The 19,401-nt window shown below is 36.1% G+C and overlaps 2 protein-coding genes across 3 annotated transcripts; one reads left to right on the plus strand and one right to left on the minus strand.

The window, feature by feature from the left end:
* Position 1: 1 nt before the first annotated feature.
* LOC135642481 (formyltetrahydrofolate deformylase 1, mitochondrial-like) lies at positions 2-6,104 on the plus strand. Of its 2 annotated transcripts, none has more exons than XM_065158674.1 (8): positions 2-159; positions 230-342; positions 2,468-2,618; positions 2,865-2,938; positions 3,020-3,179; positions 3,644-3,742; positions 3,843-3,929; positions 5,829-6,104. In XM_065158674.1, exons 1-8 carry the CDS (start codon positions 82-84, stop codon positions 5,973-5,975), a joined length of 909 nt encoding a protein of 302 aa, XP_065014746.1. In that variant the 5' UTR covers positions 2-81; the 3' UTR covers positions 5,976-6,104. The 2 variants fall into 2 exon arrangements, with proteins under 2 accessions (XP_065014746.1, XP_065014747.1); XM_065158675.1 differs by lacking the exon at positions 5,829-6,104 and adding an exon at positions 5,182-5,259.
* A 1,634-nt stretch (positions 6,105-7,738) lies between these two features.
* Positions 7,739-18,828, minus strand: LOC135642440 (O-fucosyltransferase 29-like). The gene is made up of 9 exons (XM_065158590.1): positions 18,324-18,828; positions 17,853-17,940; positions 14,818-14,894; positions 14,289-14,377; positions 14,004-14,193; positions 12,139-12,320; positions 10,802-10,904; positions 9,673-10,001; positions 7,739-8,486 (listed from the first exon to the last, which is right to left on the minus strand). Exons 1-9 carry the CDS (start codon positions 18,543-18,545, stop codon positions 8,225-8,227), a joined length of 1,542 nt encoding a protein of 513 aa, XP_065014662.1. The 5' UTR covers positions 18,546-18,828; the 3' UTR covers positions 7,739-8,224.
* Positions 18,829-19,401: the final 573 nt, after the last annotated feature.

Below are 19,401 nucleotides of genomic sequence, written 5' to 3' on the forward strand. Positions count from 1 at the left end.
ACAATCCCTTCCACACCGAACCATTTGACGCGGCAGCTACCCCGAAGAGAAGAAGAAGCGAGCGTGGTCGTCTTGGATCTGATGGCGAGGAGAGCGATCTCCACGATCACCGGAGGCCCCACCCGCTCCGTCCTCGGCATCCACGTCTTCCACTGCCCGGTGAGTGGGCTTCAATTGGAGGTCTTCTTTAATCCTTTTGTGGGTTGAGATTGGAGGTGTCGGTGGGCAGGATGTGGTGGGGATCGTCGCCAAGCTCTCGGAGTGCATTGCATCGCGAGGTGGAAACATTCGCAGCGTGGATGTCTTTGTCCCTGAGAATAGGCAGGACTTTTATTCCAGGAGGTGGGGTTTTGTCTTTGTTTTTTGGTTTGTTCTTCCTCCTGTTTCATTTGGTTCCTACATTGTTATGTGAGACTGATGCGGAAAAGTGAGGGAAACGAGAGATACATACAAGAGATACGAGATATAGGGGAGGAGAGCAAATCCTGTCATCCCATAGACACACAGGAATAGAGAGCTAATCCTATCATCCCATAAACTAACTAGAAAAGATAACTTGAGAACTCTCATAAAACTACTCTTATAGCAAAATAAATAACGTAATCTATGCTATGCCCATATTAAGTTTTTTGGATAACTGATTAGATCCTAAGTAGACCCTAAGTAGGACCCTTGAAACCCTTTATAAATATCAATAAATTAATATGGAATAATATGAAAATATCACCAAAGAATTCCTTATTTGATGTGTAGTGTAGGTGTTTGCTCAAATTAATATTTTCATACTATTCCACATTAATTTATTGATGTGAAGTGTAGGTGTTTGCTCAAATTATATATAATGTGAAATGATTTTGGTTCTTGATTGATCCAAATCACTTCTAGCTCTATTGTAACAAAAATATTCCCCTTTATGTCGAACGGACTCATATCAATAATTATGACCTGTATACAGACAATTCCTCACTATCTTTTTAATTGATTTTACTCTCATCTTCTGGAGTGTCTAGCAAGCTTAGGCTGCTTCTATAAGGGAAACACCCACTAAGTTGACCTTGTTTGTTGATTGAGCAACATAGCTTGAATCGATAAATCGAGTTGATCTGTTCGAATCTTTTCCAAGTGCAGTTGAACTTCTACAAAAATTGTACCAAGTATCCATGAAAGTGTCCAAGTTGGCATGGTGTGATAGTTAAAGCCAAAAAACCCTGCATCTTGCCATGCCCTGGTTATGACCAACCCCCTTTAGGCTCTTCTCTCCTCTTGTAATAAGGATGATGAGTCTAAGACAAGCTTGGCCATGAGTATGTGTTTGTAGTCAAGTTGATCAAATTGTGTCTCCGGATTGGTCAGAGTCAAATATGAAGATCGAGCCATGGTGGCATTGCTTAAACTACTTAGTAACTTAAGAAGCTCAATTTAAATCACCAAAAATAATTCGACTATAGTGGTTGATACTGGAATATGTCTAATAAAGGCCTCAGCTGATCTGTCCCAATGAAAAATAAACTTTTCCTATTATTTTAAGATCTCTAATGCGTCTCCTATTATGATCCTGTTCTAGGAAAGAAACATATATGAATACGATATAGATTGTTGAATTTTAAAAAAGGAAACTTATTTTTTTGTCTACTTGGTATCTATGAACGACAATGTGTTGCTACTTTATTTTTTTCTTTATAGATACAACAATGAAATCCTTAGATAAGCATGTTAGTCAACTTGGTGCAACTTTTAGATGCTTACCTTTTCTGTGATTTTTGTCTGTTTCTGCAAAGAGTGATGAACCTTCTGTGTTGAAATTATTCTGATGATGATGCCTTTTTCCTTGATGAGACTTCACCTGAATTTAGGTTAATAAAAAAAATTTTGAGCACACTTTCTGTAAATTGTTAGTGTTCTTGCCATTGTTAACTAAAAGCTGCCTTCTACATTGTGACTTTTAAGATTATCTCTTATCTGATGTTATCATGCATTTAGAAGCCATCCTAGGTCTGTAACATTTTTTGTTGTTTCTGCTGTTGCTATTCCTTTTAACTAAACAGCAGAGTTCAGCACTCATGGATGTATCCTCTCTGAAGCTAACTTTTCCTAGTTGTCCTCAGTGTATTACCAAGCCAAGGTTTTAAAGAAGCAAACATTTTGAACTTGTTCATGAGTTAATGTATTTATACTATTGAACTTGTTCATGAGTTAATGTTTTAAAGAAGCAAACATTTTGAACTTGTTCATGTTTCTGTTGTTGCTATTCCTTTTAACTAAACAGCAGAGTTCAGCACTCATGGATGTATCCTCTCTGAAGCTAACTTTTCCTAGTTGTCCTCAGTGTATTACCAAGCCAAGGTTTTAAAGAAGCAAACATTTTGAACTTGTTCATGAGTTAATGTATTTATACTATCTTGAGTTACATGCACATTACAACCAATTGAAATGATTCTAAGAATAGACGGTGGTTATCACGTGGCAGTGAATTTGTATTTGATCCTACTCATTGGCCTCGGGATGTGGTGGACAATGACTTCATCAAATTATCAAAGTTATTCAGTGCAGAAAAATCTATTGTACGAGTCCCTGATCTAGATCCTAAATATAAGATTGTGATTCTTGCTTCAAAGCAGGTTTGTTCTGCTATACTATTGACTCTTTTTGCTTAAGCATGCATCATTACTAGTGTTTATCAATTAAGCCTCAAAATGTTTGTATTGGTTTAGTTATGGCACATTATATGCAGATATCTGTCCTTCTGGACTCAATCATATGTATTAAACTTTTAACTATGATTTAGTTTGTAATTCATAAATAAAAAATGAACGACTATCTATTTTGCATATCCATTTTGTCAATGCAAGAATTTGTTTCTGTAGGAACATTGTTTGGTGGACTTGTTATATAAATGGCAGGAGGGTAGACTACCTGTGGATATCAGCTGTGTGATAAGGTGAGACATCTTGCGACTCTTCTTTTATTCAAATAATTTCTTCTCAAGATTTAAACTGAAGCTTCCAAATATACTGAACAGCAATCATCAAAGAGCTCCAAATACACATGTTATTCGTTTTCTTGAAAGACATGGAATTCCATATCATTACTTGCCAACAAGTGTAGGAAATAAAAGAGAAGCAGAGATCCTGGAGTTGGTTGAAGATACGGATTTTCTTGTACTTGCAAGATATATGCAGGTTTGCCCTTCAATTTTGTCATTCTTCCAAACTTGTTTTTAGATCTTTAGGTCTTTTTTATTATTATTAAGCACTTGATTGTAGAAACATGAACTTGCATTCTGCAGTTTCCTAGAACATTGGCTAATGTTGATTCAAGCACATGAGCAATTGATTCTAGTTCCACGACTAAATAAAGGGAAAAATGTGATGTCTAAAGACATGGAAAAGATTGATATTGTTGTTGTTAGCTTCTCTTTTGAGGAAGGTATTTCTCTTACATGAACAGAAAAGTGATAAGTGAACTGTGAGTAATAAATATCTTTTAAAAGGTATTTCTTAATTATGATATCTGTTATCTGAATAGATTCTTATATTTATTGACACTGTCTTCCTGCATGTGTCATCTATTTCATAAATTTTACTATGGCAACTTGAATGTCATTTGCAGTCTGAATTTCTTATTATATTATAACAACATGCAGATACTGTCTGGAAGGTTTTTGGAGAGTTATGGTAAAGATATAATTAACATCCATCATGGCCTTCTTCCATCATTTAAGGGTGGGAGTCCTTCCAAACAGGTCTTTGTTTAAATTTTTTATTTATTTGTTGGAACTATAACAACTTTCTTTGCTCATCTCTTGAATAAGAGTTTAAGTCAGATCTGGTATATAAATCCAGGCTTTTGATGCTGGGGTAAAATTGATTGGTGCAACAAGTCATTTTGTAACTCAAGAGCTGGATGCTGGTCCAATTATTGAACAAATGGTGATATTCTTATGCTCAATTATTAAAGATTTTCTTTTATGCATGCCTGAATTTTGATACTTACCTTGTCAAATTATTGATCATTGATATAGGGTAATCCATTTTATGACAATCTTGGCTTCATATTGTATGTACTTTCTTGGTTTGATATCACACTAGTGTTTGACTTTATGTCATTTACACATGGAAATTAACAAATGAAAGGTACTGTAAAATGTAAATAGAGTTAAGGCTAGTGTTTTTATTCATTGTCAACCCAATCCAAATCCATACGGATTGTCTCGTAGGCAGAACCAAAATCTTGGCAAGTAACTAGCTTACAGTATAATGATCAAACTAGTGAGGACAGGCTAATAATGCCAATACCTACCATATGGTCTCGACTCATGTCCTCGTCTTCCTCCCACATATGGTTTCTTAATATCCATTTTGATATTTTACTGCTGTTTTACATTTAATTACTTTCCATGATACTCCAGTTATGATCAAATTCACAAAACAAATTAAGAAAATAGCATATTTGTATTAATGTATATTTTGACAACAAATTGAGAAATCCGTAAACAAAATGCAGGAACATGCACATCTGAATATATTGAATCACATACAAAATTACCCAAACTTAGGTAACCATGATAACCCTTTTTACAACATCATCTTTGTGAGAACCAAGAACCACACAGGACAAAAGAGGTTGGCATTCTTTAAGTTGTGTGGAAGACAATACTTGTTGCATTTGAATTCAAATTTTGTCATCTGCAAGTATGCTGTCTTAATGAACTAAAAAAAGTCCATGTAAAGTTTAGTTGCTAATTCAATGGTGTAATATACAAGTGAGATTACAGCATGGCTCTTCCTTGACAAAGACAACATGGCAGTATCATGTCCCATGGTTGTAAAACTGGGATCAACATAAGCATCAAAATGAACTAATAAAACCTGGAGAAATGTTTGGGCTTTTAAATTTGATACTAAACAAAGAGTCGACAGTTGTGTATCTAGGTCCTCAAAATTTTATTTTCTTGATTTAGACAATTGTACAGTCTCTATAACAAAGACCTTTGCAAGTTATTGGATGGTTTATAGTCTAAGTTGTCATGCTTTGTGTTCTGGTGTTAACTCGAAAGATTTGAATTTTGCAGTTATTCCAGTCATCTTAGTTTCTGGTGTTAACTGCAATTGATTGTTTGTTGCTTAGTAACATATGATACCACGAACAATATAACTAAGATTCGGAAAACCGGTTGAACAGGTACATACTGACCAGTATATACCGGTCCGACCTGATTCTGGCAAATTTGTTGGGTCCAATTGAAACAGGTTTTGTATTCTTTATCTTTTTCTGGGCAAGCCGAAACAACTGTTGCTAGTTGTTTGGTTTTGGGTATCAACAGATGGTAAAAAATAAAATCAAAATAAAATCTGTTGACTTTTCCATCGCAACCTCTGTATTCTCTCTCTCTTTCTTTGCTCGGCTATGACCGTTGCCACAGCAACCTTCGCAATCACTACCTTGACATCCTCCTAGTCCCATTGCCACATCTGTCACCTCCTGATATTGTCATTGCTGTAGATTCCTACAGTAAGCAAAGTTGTCACCTCTGCATCCTCTCCCATTTCCTCCTGCTCTTCTTCCTCCTTGTCCTCTCCTCTTCTCTCCCTCTTATTCTTTGGTCTATGCCAATCAGGATGTTAGCATACCACATGTCGGTGTACTGATATGTACCAGAGCCAGACCAACATGGTTCTTGGATCAAAACTTGAAACCTTGACTGTAATAATAGATACATTTGATGATATTTTGCTCTTGGCTTTTGCAGCTACAGTACATTAGATAAGTCAACTGCTTCTCTCATGCTTCTGACTTCTAGTCTGAATACTTCTATAAACATGGTGCAGGTTGAGAGAGTTTCTCACAAGGATACCTTGCAAAGTTTTGTGCAGAAATCGGAGAATCTCGAAAAGCAATGTCTCCTGCAATCAATCAAATCTTATTGTGAACTTCGGGTGCTACCTTATCAAGAGAACAAGACTCTTGTATTCTGAAAAGGTCCATTTTTAAGTGTTGCAAATTTTAATTATCTCTGTCATCCAAAAATTTAGGATTATGTTATTGGCATACCTTTGTTCTTATTTTCGAGGTCAATTTAAAATGCTTTACCATCTTTATCTCAATGAACGAACAGACTTGCACAACCATTAATCATACCTTGATCCTGAGGCTGAGAAGAAAGGTTAACTTACTGTACTTCCTAAACCTTTCAACCTCATTGGATCCACTTTCAATTGCCAGACACAGAAGCAAAACATCATTGATTTTGCAGCTCTAATTGTTCTAAGTGAAAATGGATGCAAATTAGATAAACGAACTGAAATGCTTCCTTCAGATCATACTTGTTTAGTAGAAAGATATTGAAGCAAATACGAGGATAAAAAAAAAAAAATATCGAAAATATTTTAGGAATATCCTCCAATATTTTGATATCTTGTATAAGTGAAATCGATCTAAGAACTACATAGATTTGAAAGATCTCACATAACAAGATTTCTAATAGATCGAGAATTATTTCTGTAGACATATCTGGCTCCAACCGATCGAATACGAGCATGTTAGTACTGAAATTATCGATGTATAATCTTTATTGAATTGACGTTTTCATTGATGATCAGTGGACTATTGAGCTCATCTCAACTGCACGAACAAACAGGCATCAACGCCGGCCTCGACCTTTTGTGATAACTAATGCCACTCATAACTTAGGCGCTCAGCTTTCGTGACACCCAATTAAAACTCGGATTCATTATATGTTACCTTGTCAACTACGTTTAGTATTTCGGTCTTTACATTTTAAAAAATTATATTGATATCCTTATAGTTATTAAAGTAAAATATCTAAATCTATTTATCTTGACACCATCGTTTTTACTAATAGAAATATGAAAACAAAAAAAAATAATTTTAACGTTTTAATTGATGGTGATGAACAACAGTACTGTTGAGGGCCATGTGTAACTTTTGTGGATGAAAAGAACGATGACAAGAGATGAGGGCTATGGGTGACTTTTATGGATGAGAAGAACGATGACAAGAGATGAGGGGCGTTCTGTATCTACGTCAGTGTTGACACAATTGTTGAGCAGCGAAATGATCGTCGATGTAAATATCGAACAACGTCGCTCAGCATATACATCAATGTCGATGCCAGTTACCAAGCAACATCACACAACATCTACATCAACAATCCTTTCGTCGTTCGGTAACTACGTTGATGCTAACATAGATGAAGAGCGACTCTCATATCTCGTTATTGCTCTCATTGTCCATAACAACCACCCATGGCCCCTAGCGACATCGTCCTCCGCCACCACTAACATATTTCATCATCACCAATTGGAAAGTTAAAATTATCTTTTTTGTTCTTTGTTTTTGTATTTTCATCGAGAAAATTAACGATGTTAGGATAAATGGATCTAGATATTTCATATTATAACTATAGAAATGATAATATAATTTTTTAAATATAAATATCGAGATGCTAAAGATAAACATACGTAATATATAATTAATCCTTAACAGTCACATGAGAAATGAGATGATATATACAATTAGATAAACCATCCATCATTAGCATAGTTCGAACATTTTAGATCAAGTAATTTAGGCTCCTCGAGTTGGATCAGTTTTTTCACTGGCTGCTTGGAACATCCATTACAGTTAGTGAGAGATATTTGCGCCAAGAACAGTTAGCTCTAAACCAGTTGAAGCATGGCATCTGCAAATTAATGTAGATGAAAGAGAACGCAAAGAGTAAACACGTGAAAGAGGAAATGTATAAATCGTGACTATATTTATACATCAAAACCTTTTAGATTACACGTCTTTCTCATGATATGGTAGTTTTCTTCACCTACTTGCAATGGACGGCATTTTTCAATTCGAATCCCACAAAATTGATCCTAAAATTTACAGTGGCGGCCAGAAGAACAGAAACCAACCTCCTTGTGGCGTTGGCGTGATAGGAAGATACTGATGAAGTGAAGGTTGCCTGCATATAATACACCATTGCCAATGTCAAAAGCAGTGGATCGTATCATCCATTCCGATGCATCTTGAGCCTTGATGATTGCATCTGTGTTAACTCGACTGTGACAGAACATTCCATCCCAAGGTGGTTATCCACTGAGAGACGATAAATCTGCTAAATGTGAACTTCTTTATCAAAATGGGACTAGGCGGCAAAAAATTTTACTTCCTCGGTCTGTCTGCTATTTGTCAGTTCGGACACTGCTCGCTGTCAAATGGTTTCAGTTGGCTCAGGCTTCCCTAAGGTCCCTCCTATTTCAATCAGATCTGGATTTTGACATATGCAGGAAGATGGAAATTCATGAAAGTCACCCCGCCCTGGCCTCATCTCATCTGGTTCCCCCATGAAGCCTCTCTGTGCCAACTTCACCTTCCTGGAGAAGACCTTCCATGCCATCTGGTTGCGCGCCTTAAATAAAGAGCTTAGCTTCTTAGCATTTGGTCTGATGGTTCTCTTGTATCCTATGTACCTCCTGCAGATTTTACGTAGAGGAATGCATATTCAGCATGTGTGCCACTCATTACATCAATAGTTGAAAGTAGTGTAAATGATCCACAACCCAAGTCTGTTTTGATCCTTTATTTGAAGATAATGAAGAAAAAGAATAGCTATATGATGATACCTCTTCCATATGGGTTTATGTGGATGGCTATGTGATTCTAGAAAGTATCTCTTTGCCACCTCGGTAAAAGATGAAGAAACACAGGAAAACATTATGTTTGGTGGTTAGCAGTTAGCACTACCTTTAAATACCTGTTATATGCCCCAACAAACCAATAAGGTTCTCTAAGGAAATAGTAGTTGTTTTTGTTATTTCCATGAAGCATTCATTGTTAATTACGAGAAGCTAACTAAGAAACTGACATGAAAAAAGGTGAGAAAAGTTTTGAATTATGATAGTCAGTTCTGGCTAGAGATGTCCTAAACAAAAGTTATAGGAGTAAAAGAAATAATATATTGAGAAAGACAGGCAGAATGGAACTGTTTAAAGTCATGTTATAATGCTTCAGATGCTAGAGGAACCCTGGGTTAAAAAATGAGTAAGATCTGAATGTCTTCACGTGTATAAGAAGTGTTTTCTTCAGAATCATACAATTATGCGGACAGTCAAAAAGAAAATCAAGAAGAATACACCAGGATTGCCCTAACAAACAAGATCACCAAGGATCTTTAGATGGCTTCATAAGCAGAAGGGGGAAATGTGCTTGCATATAGAGGTTATCAGGTATCTCCATGGTAAAACAAGAGGACATGATGTGGAGCACCAAGACTTAAGTAGGGGATGAACACACGTAAATAACTTAAAAGCATGTTAAATTCCGCTATCTATGATGAAAGGGAAAAAAATGATCAACAAGGGAAAAAAAATGCTTTACCTAAAGTGAGACAGTATGATGCCACAATGCATTATGAGATAATCTTGTCAACTTAAAGAAATAACCAGAGAGCATAACCTAACCATAATGTTAGCCTAATTACTTAATATAGACAATCTTCAAAATTACTACATGGAATTGTTGTTGGTCCTCAAACCAATTTTTTTTTCCAAATCACCACAAAAGCCTTGTCTTATCCAAAACAATTGTGGGAAGCAAGTCTTAAGCAAGAAACTAGAAATGGACAAAGAAGAAAGTGATTCGCCAAGTAACTAGTCATACCTGTGACCAGCAAGAATCTTAGCCATATTTCCATTGTTATTTGTGGCAAAGACATCACTCTCATCACAAATAATATAGTCGATGGCAGCAAGCTGAGAAGAGAATGGAAGGAAGGGCTTTAAATCTTCTCTGGCAAGCATTTCCTTTGTATAAAAATTTGGAAAGAGGTCTTTAAGAGGCTGCAGGGTCTCTTCTCCACCATATATTTCTCCAGAAGCAACATAAATATAAGTCTTGTTTACAAAGCCAAGAGCCCTTAACATTAAACCAACTTCATGTGGAGTCAATGGACATTTTCCTCGGCTTTGCTCTTCCTCAGCGCTTAAATCCTGCAAGAATATCAGCTTAAAGCATGGATTCATAAAGAATATATAGCCTTTATTATTGAAAAAGTGGAGATCAAAAACAGCAAATATGTCCACAAATGTTATTGGGGTGGAATTGATACCAAAGAACAACATATGCAAAGGCTATGTTTGTCAAGTTAGCCAAGATTCCACTAAGTACATCTATTTTTACTGAATTTTCCTAACAATTTTTTGGAGCTTGGTGTGAGCTAAACTCTCTTACTCTTTCCAATTCTTTGAGAATTGGCTTAATGGGGCTTGGTAGGAAGAGCGGCAATAATGAACAAAAACTCAGCTACTAGTCTATTTTTTATAGCTTACAGTCCTTGGCTCCTATGGAAGCGCTAGAATGATTGATATTGTCACATCTACCATCTTCAACCTACGTGTATCTGGTTCAAGGCCCTGGCATCGTTCAATGAATACTCCTTCCATAAAAAGAGCTGAGGAGTTTGATGGGCAGATCCAACCGATCTACTTCTGATGAGATCCCTTCAAATTTATATTACATTCTTAACTGTGATAGATTTGTATCTGCTTACTTGTTTTAGTTGCAGAATTGGCTACTATTTCACATATTCGTAGGATATTACTATTGCAACTGGAAGCAAGAACAAGAAACTCTCTACTTGTTGACTGCTGGGCTGTCAAAAAGGGGTGGCAAAAGCCTTGTTTGTGAGGTTAAGTATGAAACTGTACTCGTGAAATTCAAGACAAAAGATAATCCCAGTGATAAAAGCTGAAAATAATAAGCAGCGTTAAAATAATGAAAATATTCTCACAGGTAATGTGGTCCAACGTTTCCTAATTCCACGAAGTTCATTACGTTCCTTTTCTCCACCACCGTAGTAACAGCCAGAAAACGCAAGCATGTCTGGTTCAAACCTACATTTCAATCAACAAATGAATTCATAGCTCTGACAGGTTGCAGCAAAAATGGTTAGCCTTCACCTAAACTATTAACAGACAACTTTTGCCTTCGTCAAAACCAAAAATAAAAAAGGTATTAAACTTCTTGCAATCTTTTAGACAAACAGATCCAAAGGTTATTAAGGTGTGATATTTATGTGATATAAGTTAATGGGGAAACTTAACATCATGCTTTATATACAATTGATAGTAGAGAGGATGTTATAAGTTGAACCATGAAAAGCAACAACAATTATAAGTCTGCATAAACAAACGACAGAAGATTTTACATGCAACAACTAAGCAGATCAACAAAAGTAGAGGGTCACTTGTTCAACTCTTGAACAATTTTAATTTAAAATATGGTATGAATTATTTCAATTTGGAATATCATCGACCAAATCTTGTGCCTCATGATGGATCAAAGTCTGTTAAAGTTTTAGGTCGGAGCTTTGCAGAATCAGACACGAAGCACAAACAAATAGCAACTAAAAAGAAAGATTGCATCAGCAGAGGGGCAGAATATTTTGATGACTTAACTATATGTTAAGGTTCTTCCAAGATAACTATCAAATGTCAAGAACCCTTATACACTCAAATTATCTGGTTTTAACCATATAAACATGCATAATCCATTTTATATGTGACATGTTTGGTTGAGAATAAGTTACAGAACATAGTTCACCAACTGCAGGTCAATGGACATTACTTCTCAGTTCTCACGAGGGAATTTGTCGGGATGGAAGAATATGGAAATGAAATACAATTCAAGAAAACAATTGTTGGCACTAAACTAGGATGTGGAAGTATGAGCCATGCTTAGTTGAACTGAATTAATTTTATTCTGATTGACTTAAATTCAGATGGGCTACAACAAGTAGACTAGGCCTTGGCTCGAAAGATGACTCTCCTTATTGACTAATCATTTAGCATCAGAAAAACCCAAGCTTTGAAATAAGAAAATGAAATCTAGACCAGAACTTTGTTACAGTCAAGGAAAAGAGCTAAATGAATAACTAAATTTAGGCACATCCTTGGCAGAGACTACCAGCACAAGCTAGTACATTAATCCAAAAGATGACATTAAGCAAGCAAATATTCTTTGTTAAATTTAATACATTTGCCATCAATTAGGTATGCTTTAAAGGCAACCTTTAGATAGTAACAGCAACTTAAAATGCCAAGAAGCTTTCCAACAAAGAGAACATACCTCAAATGAACAGCAATATAGCGTGAGCTCATTGTTCGCATTCTCTTGACCAACTTCTGACCAAGTAATTGTATAGGTTCTGTAAATTTTAGTGCGTGATAATTTACACGGCAGCGTAACTTCTGGAGTTCGTCATCAAGGTTGTTTGTAAGCCTGTAATCAAACTTAGTCAACTGCACAGCCTGCAATTTATCAACACATTAGAATGTAAAGACAAAAACACAAACCAGTTTCACCTGATTCAGTAAACAACAACAAAAAATTAAATATGTTAGGAGTTATGTCAGACTCATAGGATCGAGTATTGCCTTGATCGGTATGGTATGGGCAATGTTTACCAGTCTAACTACTACTCAGACCTTGGAGCATGCCCTACTGAGCAGTTGAAATAAAGATAAATATGAACCTAACTTTTAATCTAATTTTATGCATTAGTCTAGGGTTGATGTTTATTCTTGTATCCCTATGATTTATGATTGTTGTTATAAGGATAGCTATTTCAGGAAGCTTCACACTGCTTATCATGCCAATATTAGATGGACCCTGATAATATAATTTACTCGTACAAATTAACTTATATACCTTGATCAGATTTGTTTGTTTGATACCATTGTTACTAGTCATGATACAGTTACAGCGGTGGTACAAGTTGGAGGATCAACATCTGGGAAGAGTTGCAATGAGGAACCTACCACAGATCACGTGACTCAGCGAGTGAACATATTTGGTCAACATTCAGATTGATCCATATGAAAGTTCATAACAGGCTATCTTATAGATGCTTTGAGAAACTACTACACATCCACTTCAACACACATGATACATCTAAGGTTGTGCTATGCTGATATAGAAAAAGAAACAGAGGAGCCTGAGATTGATCCATTTGATTTCCAATTTTATAATGATGATTGTGGTTTGATGCTCAATTGGATTCACACAGTTGAGAACTTAGGCAATCCTCTACTGGGTGAGACAGGAGACCCTCCATGGCCATCTTGTTTCATTACTGAGATAATACAAAAAGAGGAACAAGGGTTACATGAAAAACAGTTGTCGATGTCAGGTAGTGGCCGGATTCAAGCAGTTGGTCTGTAGGGTCATGGCTGGACACAACAAAGTAAGAAATCCAGCCATTGTGACAAGGGAAAAGATTGAGATTCGTAGTCAATTGATTTGTTGGGTAGAATTGATGAGCAGAATATTCAATCGGATGCCTCAGAATCCGGACATGGTGAGACCATGTAGATAGTAGTAATGTGAAGAGCAGCACATCAAGCAATGATGATGGTCAGAGTGACCAATCACACAATATCCACAACTCTAATGCACTCCAACCTATAGAATCATACTTGTCATGGTTGTATTTACCCTATGTGCTTCCTATGACATGGGTCGTTCAAGATGATGAAACAATGACTGCTACCTCGTTATCGCATCAATGGTAACTGATTACCAGTATCAGATGTCATGGAAATAGTCTCATGCATGAGCCTATTAGATGCACCATATCCATTTGGAGTTTTAGCGTATCGAGGACCCTAATTCACCTGCCTCTAACTCACATCGATAATTTGATGGTAAGTAGGTACATATTTGTTTTGTTCATCTAAATTATTATGCTTAAATGTTAATTTGAACTTCTTTTATTATGCTCATATGTTAATTTGTACATCTAATTTATTGTCCATTCAATCAACAATTTTGTGAACAAGTGGCCTTTAGTAACAATTAATAACTTTCAGATGATGTAAACATATCAAGTTAAACAATGAAAGACCTCAGAAGTTAGTATATACAAAGTAGTATCATGTAATCCAGATGCAAAATGCTAGAGTACATATGAATCAGTTTGTTGGCCCACTTACACGTCTCCGCAATAGTATTGGCAACACTTGATCAAGATAATATTCAGGAGTAGATTTTCTTGGAGGCCGCATTGTGTATGGAGGTTTTTCCATTGACCTCATTATTTTGTCTGGAATCCTTTTAATAATGGTGATGTCTTTTGAAAGGGAAGAAATGAACCAGTCAATATCAAAAATATTTTCAAATTCGCTGCAAAATAAAGAAAATATTTTTTTACACAAAATGTGTCTGATTAAGAAATACAACTCCAGCAATAATTGTCTCATAAGTTCTACATGTCTCACCTGTCATCTTTCCAAAAAGAATGATGATCAAGCTGAGGAACAACCAGAGTGGCATTTAAGATCCGGGCCACAACAACAGCATCTGTTATCTGATCATTAGAAAAGTAACGAGAAAAAATCAAATAAGTTCTTTCTTTAGCAGAAAGAAAATACACATAATAAGCAACAAGATCCACTAATTCTCTGAGATTTGATAAAGTATGTACACCCGATTCAAAGGGATAAAATAATTTAGACAGTGGGTCAGTACACTCATGATCAAGGGCAATATTAATCATGTTTTTTCGGCCCAATAGGACCAAACTTGTTCTAGGAATTTGGGAATCCAGTGACAGAAGATTGATGCAGCAGAACTTTCAGGACATGTCCTTCAGAGTCTTGTGAAAAAATAAAGTAAAGAAACAATATGGTGGATCTCATGAAGACTTAATTTAGTGAAAGATAATATTTCTAAACAATCTTATGAGGCCCTTTCAAAGTACTTCTTGATGACAACAAAATTAACAGCACAAGAGAAGAAAAAGTTTACCCCTGTTCTTTGTTGGTTTAGTCCTCCACTTGTTGCAATTAATAGGTAGCCATTTGATACACTTTCATGCACTGCAGCTAAATCACATGAACAAAGCATATTCAGCCATTAGTACTGTAAATGGTACTGCCATGTTGGTGGTGAAAGAGATACACATGATATTGTTACACCATAATCAGCATAAAACAAAGACAGTGAAAGCACAACCACTACTGAAGGCAGTGATTTTGTGGAATATTACATACACAGAATAAGATATCCAAATATATAAAAAGCTTCATGTTACTGTTTCACAGCAACTGTACAAATGTGTACAAAACTGTTCAACCTTGAATGATGAAAATACACCTTTAAAAATTCTTTCACTGATCCTACAAGCTTATAGTCAAGTCTTCTTGAGAGATTTCTGATAAATAAAGTATAATAATATTAACTTATATAGAAATTTTCATAGGAGGTGGCATAGATTGACAACTTAAGCAAACATAACAACACATATTTTTCAACAGAGTGGTTCATGCCTTCAGATACTCATGTTACATTGTGGTCAGACTCATTCATTAAGGATTCACATAAGTTGGATATGCACAACCCTACCTAGTTGGATTTTAGTTGGACAAGTTTGGATTTATACAGAACCTGTACTATATGAGATCGAGATATTTTTGGATCATGTCAAGCATTATAGTTATAGTTTATTCCAAATCAATAACAGAAATTCAAAAATACCATCACCTGAAACATTTGGAAAGAGAAGTCATGAGTACACCCTAATATCAATTCTCAACTGATAGTTTTTTCTCCCTTCTAATATTTAGGAGACTTCCCCTGCGCCACAACTCCTATTCATCCATGAAACAACATAACAGCAATCTTTTACCACGTTTGAATTTCTCTGCTGCTTTGTCACAACTTAGCAGCTTCAATCCCACAAAACAATTAAAAATGATTGACTAATCTCAAGGGCTCATGCCAGGTATTATGTGCATGCCAGCCCTGGTAACAATGTACAGCACTTTGCATGTGCATCCCACATAATTACATGCCCAGACACAAATCAGGTCACCAGGAACAACTCATAGATGCATACCATATTGACTAAAGGCCCATATCAGATCTTGATTTAAACTGCAGCAACCATCCTAAAATACAGCATATCATAGTTTAACATGAAAAGAAAAATGTTGCATCAAGATCTTCTTTTTCTCTTCAAAGCATCTATTGTCCTGTACAGGGTACAGAGTCCACACAGCCAATATCCTGTAGTTAACACCCTCTAGGCCACAAGATTGGTAAACATGGGCAAAGCCATACTACACAGCCAAGAGCCCCTCTATCTTCAAATAAACATAAATATAGCTTCCTCTGTCTATCAGTGTATCCATCTATTAGTTCTTTCCAAATTCCTTTGCGCAATGTATCCCTAAGCCAATTTCCTAATGAGGAATCCATACTCTACAGAGATGAACTTATTCATCATTAAAGCCAAACGATAAAAGAAGCCATGTTGCAGATTTCAACTAATTAATAAACTTGACTATCTTCTTTCTTTCTTTCTTTCAATTTTAAATTAAATAAAGTTTCAGGCTAATTTTAAATATTTTAAGTGAAACTTGCATTATTATTGACTGGCAATAGAATATATAAGCACACAGCATATTTTTGTTTAGCCTCCCTTAGAAAGAAACTCTGACTTTGCCCCTATCTGCCAAAGTTTCATCAACTTACCACTACAATCTAATCAAGAACAGCCTCCAAGCTTGCATAAAGACTAATGCCAACATACTGGTTCTACATGTGTTCAATCATCTTTATGAACTCTATATATATAACTCCCCTTTTTTCTCTGTATAATCTAATTACTCCATGTTCTCTATTAGAGAAAACCAGGACAAACAAATATACTAGTTTTTATCATATAATATATGACAAATGCAATGAGACCAGTAAAATGATAAGAAGAACCTGGACTCTTAATTCCCTAGGCAAAATTTGATAATGAAATACTAGTAGTTGCAGCACAATTTCACATTCTAATAACTAGTTGACAAAAAATGCATCTTTTAGCAGCAAAAGAAAATTACATGTATAGAATAACTCCTGAAAATTTTAAGAGAAAATTGCTAGTTTACGATGGAGTAAATAGTTAACAAAAATGTAAATTGCGCTGAAAATAACCAACTAGGAAATTATGCACACAAAATGATTGCATTGCTCAAGGACCACAAAGCATGGATACTTAAAATACTTATTATGTCTATTTCTTGTCCGTAGCCAACACTGATAAGCTAGTGGCCAATACCTATTAAGTACTAGCCTTCACATGGAAGGTATTTTAATTGTAAATGAATACCATTGTGTAATGAAAATTTATATATGTTAAAATGACAAAACTCATGTCTGCTTCACGTCTGTGTTCAACACTGATAAGCACATGACTGGTAGTACTTATTTGATTCATGATGGATGAATCACTCACATTAGGTGAACAACATAAATATGTTAGACAACACGAAGCCACATAAAGTGCCCTCTATACTTGTGAGTTTGTAAATTTATGGTGTAGGCATGAAACACAAAGATGTTTGAAAAGGCCTAAAAACACATTTTAGATAGTGGCATGATGCATGTATTCTGTGCTGAGGTCTTCTGCAAAATTGACTAGACTCCTCAATCCTGTGCGTATTTGTCTGAATTTTTTTGCCTGGCAATAATCATATTGACATCCTGACACATGCCAATATTGGCAATACATATGTACTTCTAATATTTTTTTAGAATGCGTTGATTTTTTGTTTAAAATATATCCACAATGTATAGTAAGTTAAAAGGCTTTTTATATAAAAAATTATCTAATCTGCACAAAATAATTCTTGACATAAAAGTACACTAACAAATTGAAAGTTACATGTTCATCAAGGGTCATGTCTATCACCATTTTATGCTTCACAGCTCAAGGAAAAACCATGAGGCAAAATTTAATTAACTCAAGGGAAAGAAAAGGAATCCTATTTGTAATGCTGTAAGGAACTTACCACTAGAATGAGGGCTTCTCTCACTGCAACCGTAATAGAGATTTGCAAATTCGGATTTCCATATATCGACAGGAAAACTGTATCCAACCTGCAAATGCCTTTATTTTGACACTATGTACTAAAAAAAATTCCAACGAAATAAGAGGTCTAAGATTAATTTATTATGAAGCACAATGCACATTAAATGGATAGTAACTAGTTGCTTCCAGAAGACTTTACCTTGCAACGAAATTAATACACTAAAGCAAATATATAACTGCATGCTCTCGGAAAAGACAATTAAAAGGGAGGATTATCATAACAAATGTCAAATGAACAACAACACCACCATAATCCACAAAAACAAATAAAAAACCGGACAACCAACAACAAAAGCATAAAACATCTCCTCGTGTCACATTGCGTTCTCTGGGAATTGCGTAAAACAAAGTGATTCTATTTCTATTCCTTTCTTGTTTTGTTAGCTCATACCCTTTTGGTTTCCCACCGTCCTCGAATCTGCGACCACTCGAGGTCGGCAGCAATCTGGCCGGTGAAGAGCGAGACGAGGCCGAGACTGAAGAGCATCAGACCGCACAACACAGAGCGCGAAATCGCCCTCTTCCGCTGGCAAATACAGGTGATCCTGAACCACTTCTTGGGAACAAGGAACGACACACCCCTCAAACCCTGGAACCCGAGCTGCAACGCCATCCTCACAACTATCGTGGTCGCTCCCTCATTTCGAGATACACCGAGCAAAAGACTCTAGCTCCGGGGGTGTTCTAATGGGAACGAAAACCTCCGAAAGTAATGGCGCGACCGCAGTCATCGATCTAAAGACGGATTGCGAGGCTACGGTCGATCCAATGATGGTTGCTTCGCGGGGAACAAGCTTGGATCGGAAATGGCGAACGCAAGTGATTAGGGACGCTGTTCTTTAGGGTTCCTGATGGGCTCGGAAGCGCGATGCGAGATGGCGTATCGGGGAAAGAGAGAGAAAGAGAAAGACAGGGGAGGAGGGAAGGAAATGGGGCAGTTAACGAAACAAATTAATGGCCATAAAAAAAACTGAAAAGGGATTTGCAAATAGTAAATAGAGCTAAAATTGCATTTACATGTGCTCTTCGCATTGTTCGTTTTTTTGTAACCGTTTGGTGAATAATGGGTTCCATTATTCGTTCTTTCCTTATTCCTATCGTGAATTGTTAGAAATTATATTCATGTATGTTATTACCAATAGCAGAGTTTAAATATGAAATAAAATATAGCATATATATTTTTCAATATTAAGACCCTGCAGCTATATGAAACCTTGCGGTTAACAACCAATTAAAACACAGACACTTCATGTTCACATTAAATCATTTGTGTCAAAACTACCTAAAGGTCCAATCATGTGGTAGTCCCAACAACGAGTGATGTCATGCCGTGAGAGGAAAGTGTTGGCTGTAGCGGCAGGAAAATGTGGTGCACTGGTCCCACTAAAAAGGGCCAAAGCCTTGTGTTATGAACCTAAGCGGGCCACATCAATTTCCAAGGATACAGCCACGAAGGTGTGATCACCGTC

Source organism: Musa acuminata, chromosome BXJ3-7 (assembly GCF_036884655.1).
Source record: "Musa acuminata AAA Group cultivar baxijiao chromosome BXJ3-7, Cavendish_Baxijiao_AAA, whole genome shotgun sequence".
NCBI lineage: Eukaryota > Viridiplantae > Streptophyta > Magnoliopsida > Zingiberales > Musaceae > Musa > Musa acuminata.

Coding starts and splice junctions, on each gene's coding strand:
- LOC135642440 (XM_065158590.1), bottom strand. CDS start 18,545: ATGGCGTTGCAGCTCGGGTTCCAGGGTTTGAGGGGTGTGTCGTTCCTT. Junction 10,905..12,138: donor TATATTGCTGTTCATTTGAG/GTATGTTCTCTT, acceptor ATTGAAATGTAG/GTTTGAACCAGACATGCTTG. Junction 10,002..10,801: donor AACGTTGGACCACATTACCT/GTGAGAATATTT, acceptor ATATTCTTGCAG/GATTTAAGCGCTGAGGAAGA.
- LOC135642481 (XM_065158674.1), top strand. CDS start 82: ATGGCGAGGAGAGCGATCTCCACGATCACCGGAGGCCCCACCCGCTCC. Junction 3,180..3,643: donor TACTTGCAAGATATATGCAG/GTTTGCCCTTCA, acceptor AACAACATGCAG/ATACTGTCTGGAAGGTTTTT. Junction 3,930..5,828: donor GTCCAATTATTGAACAAATG/GTGATATTCTTA, acceptor AACATGGTGCAG/GTTGAGAGAGTTTCTCACAA.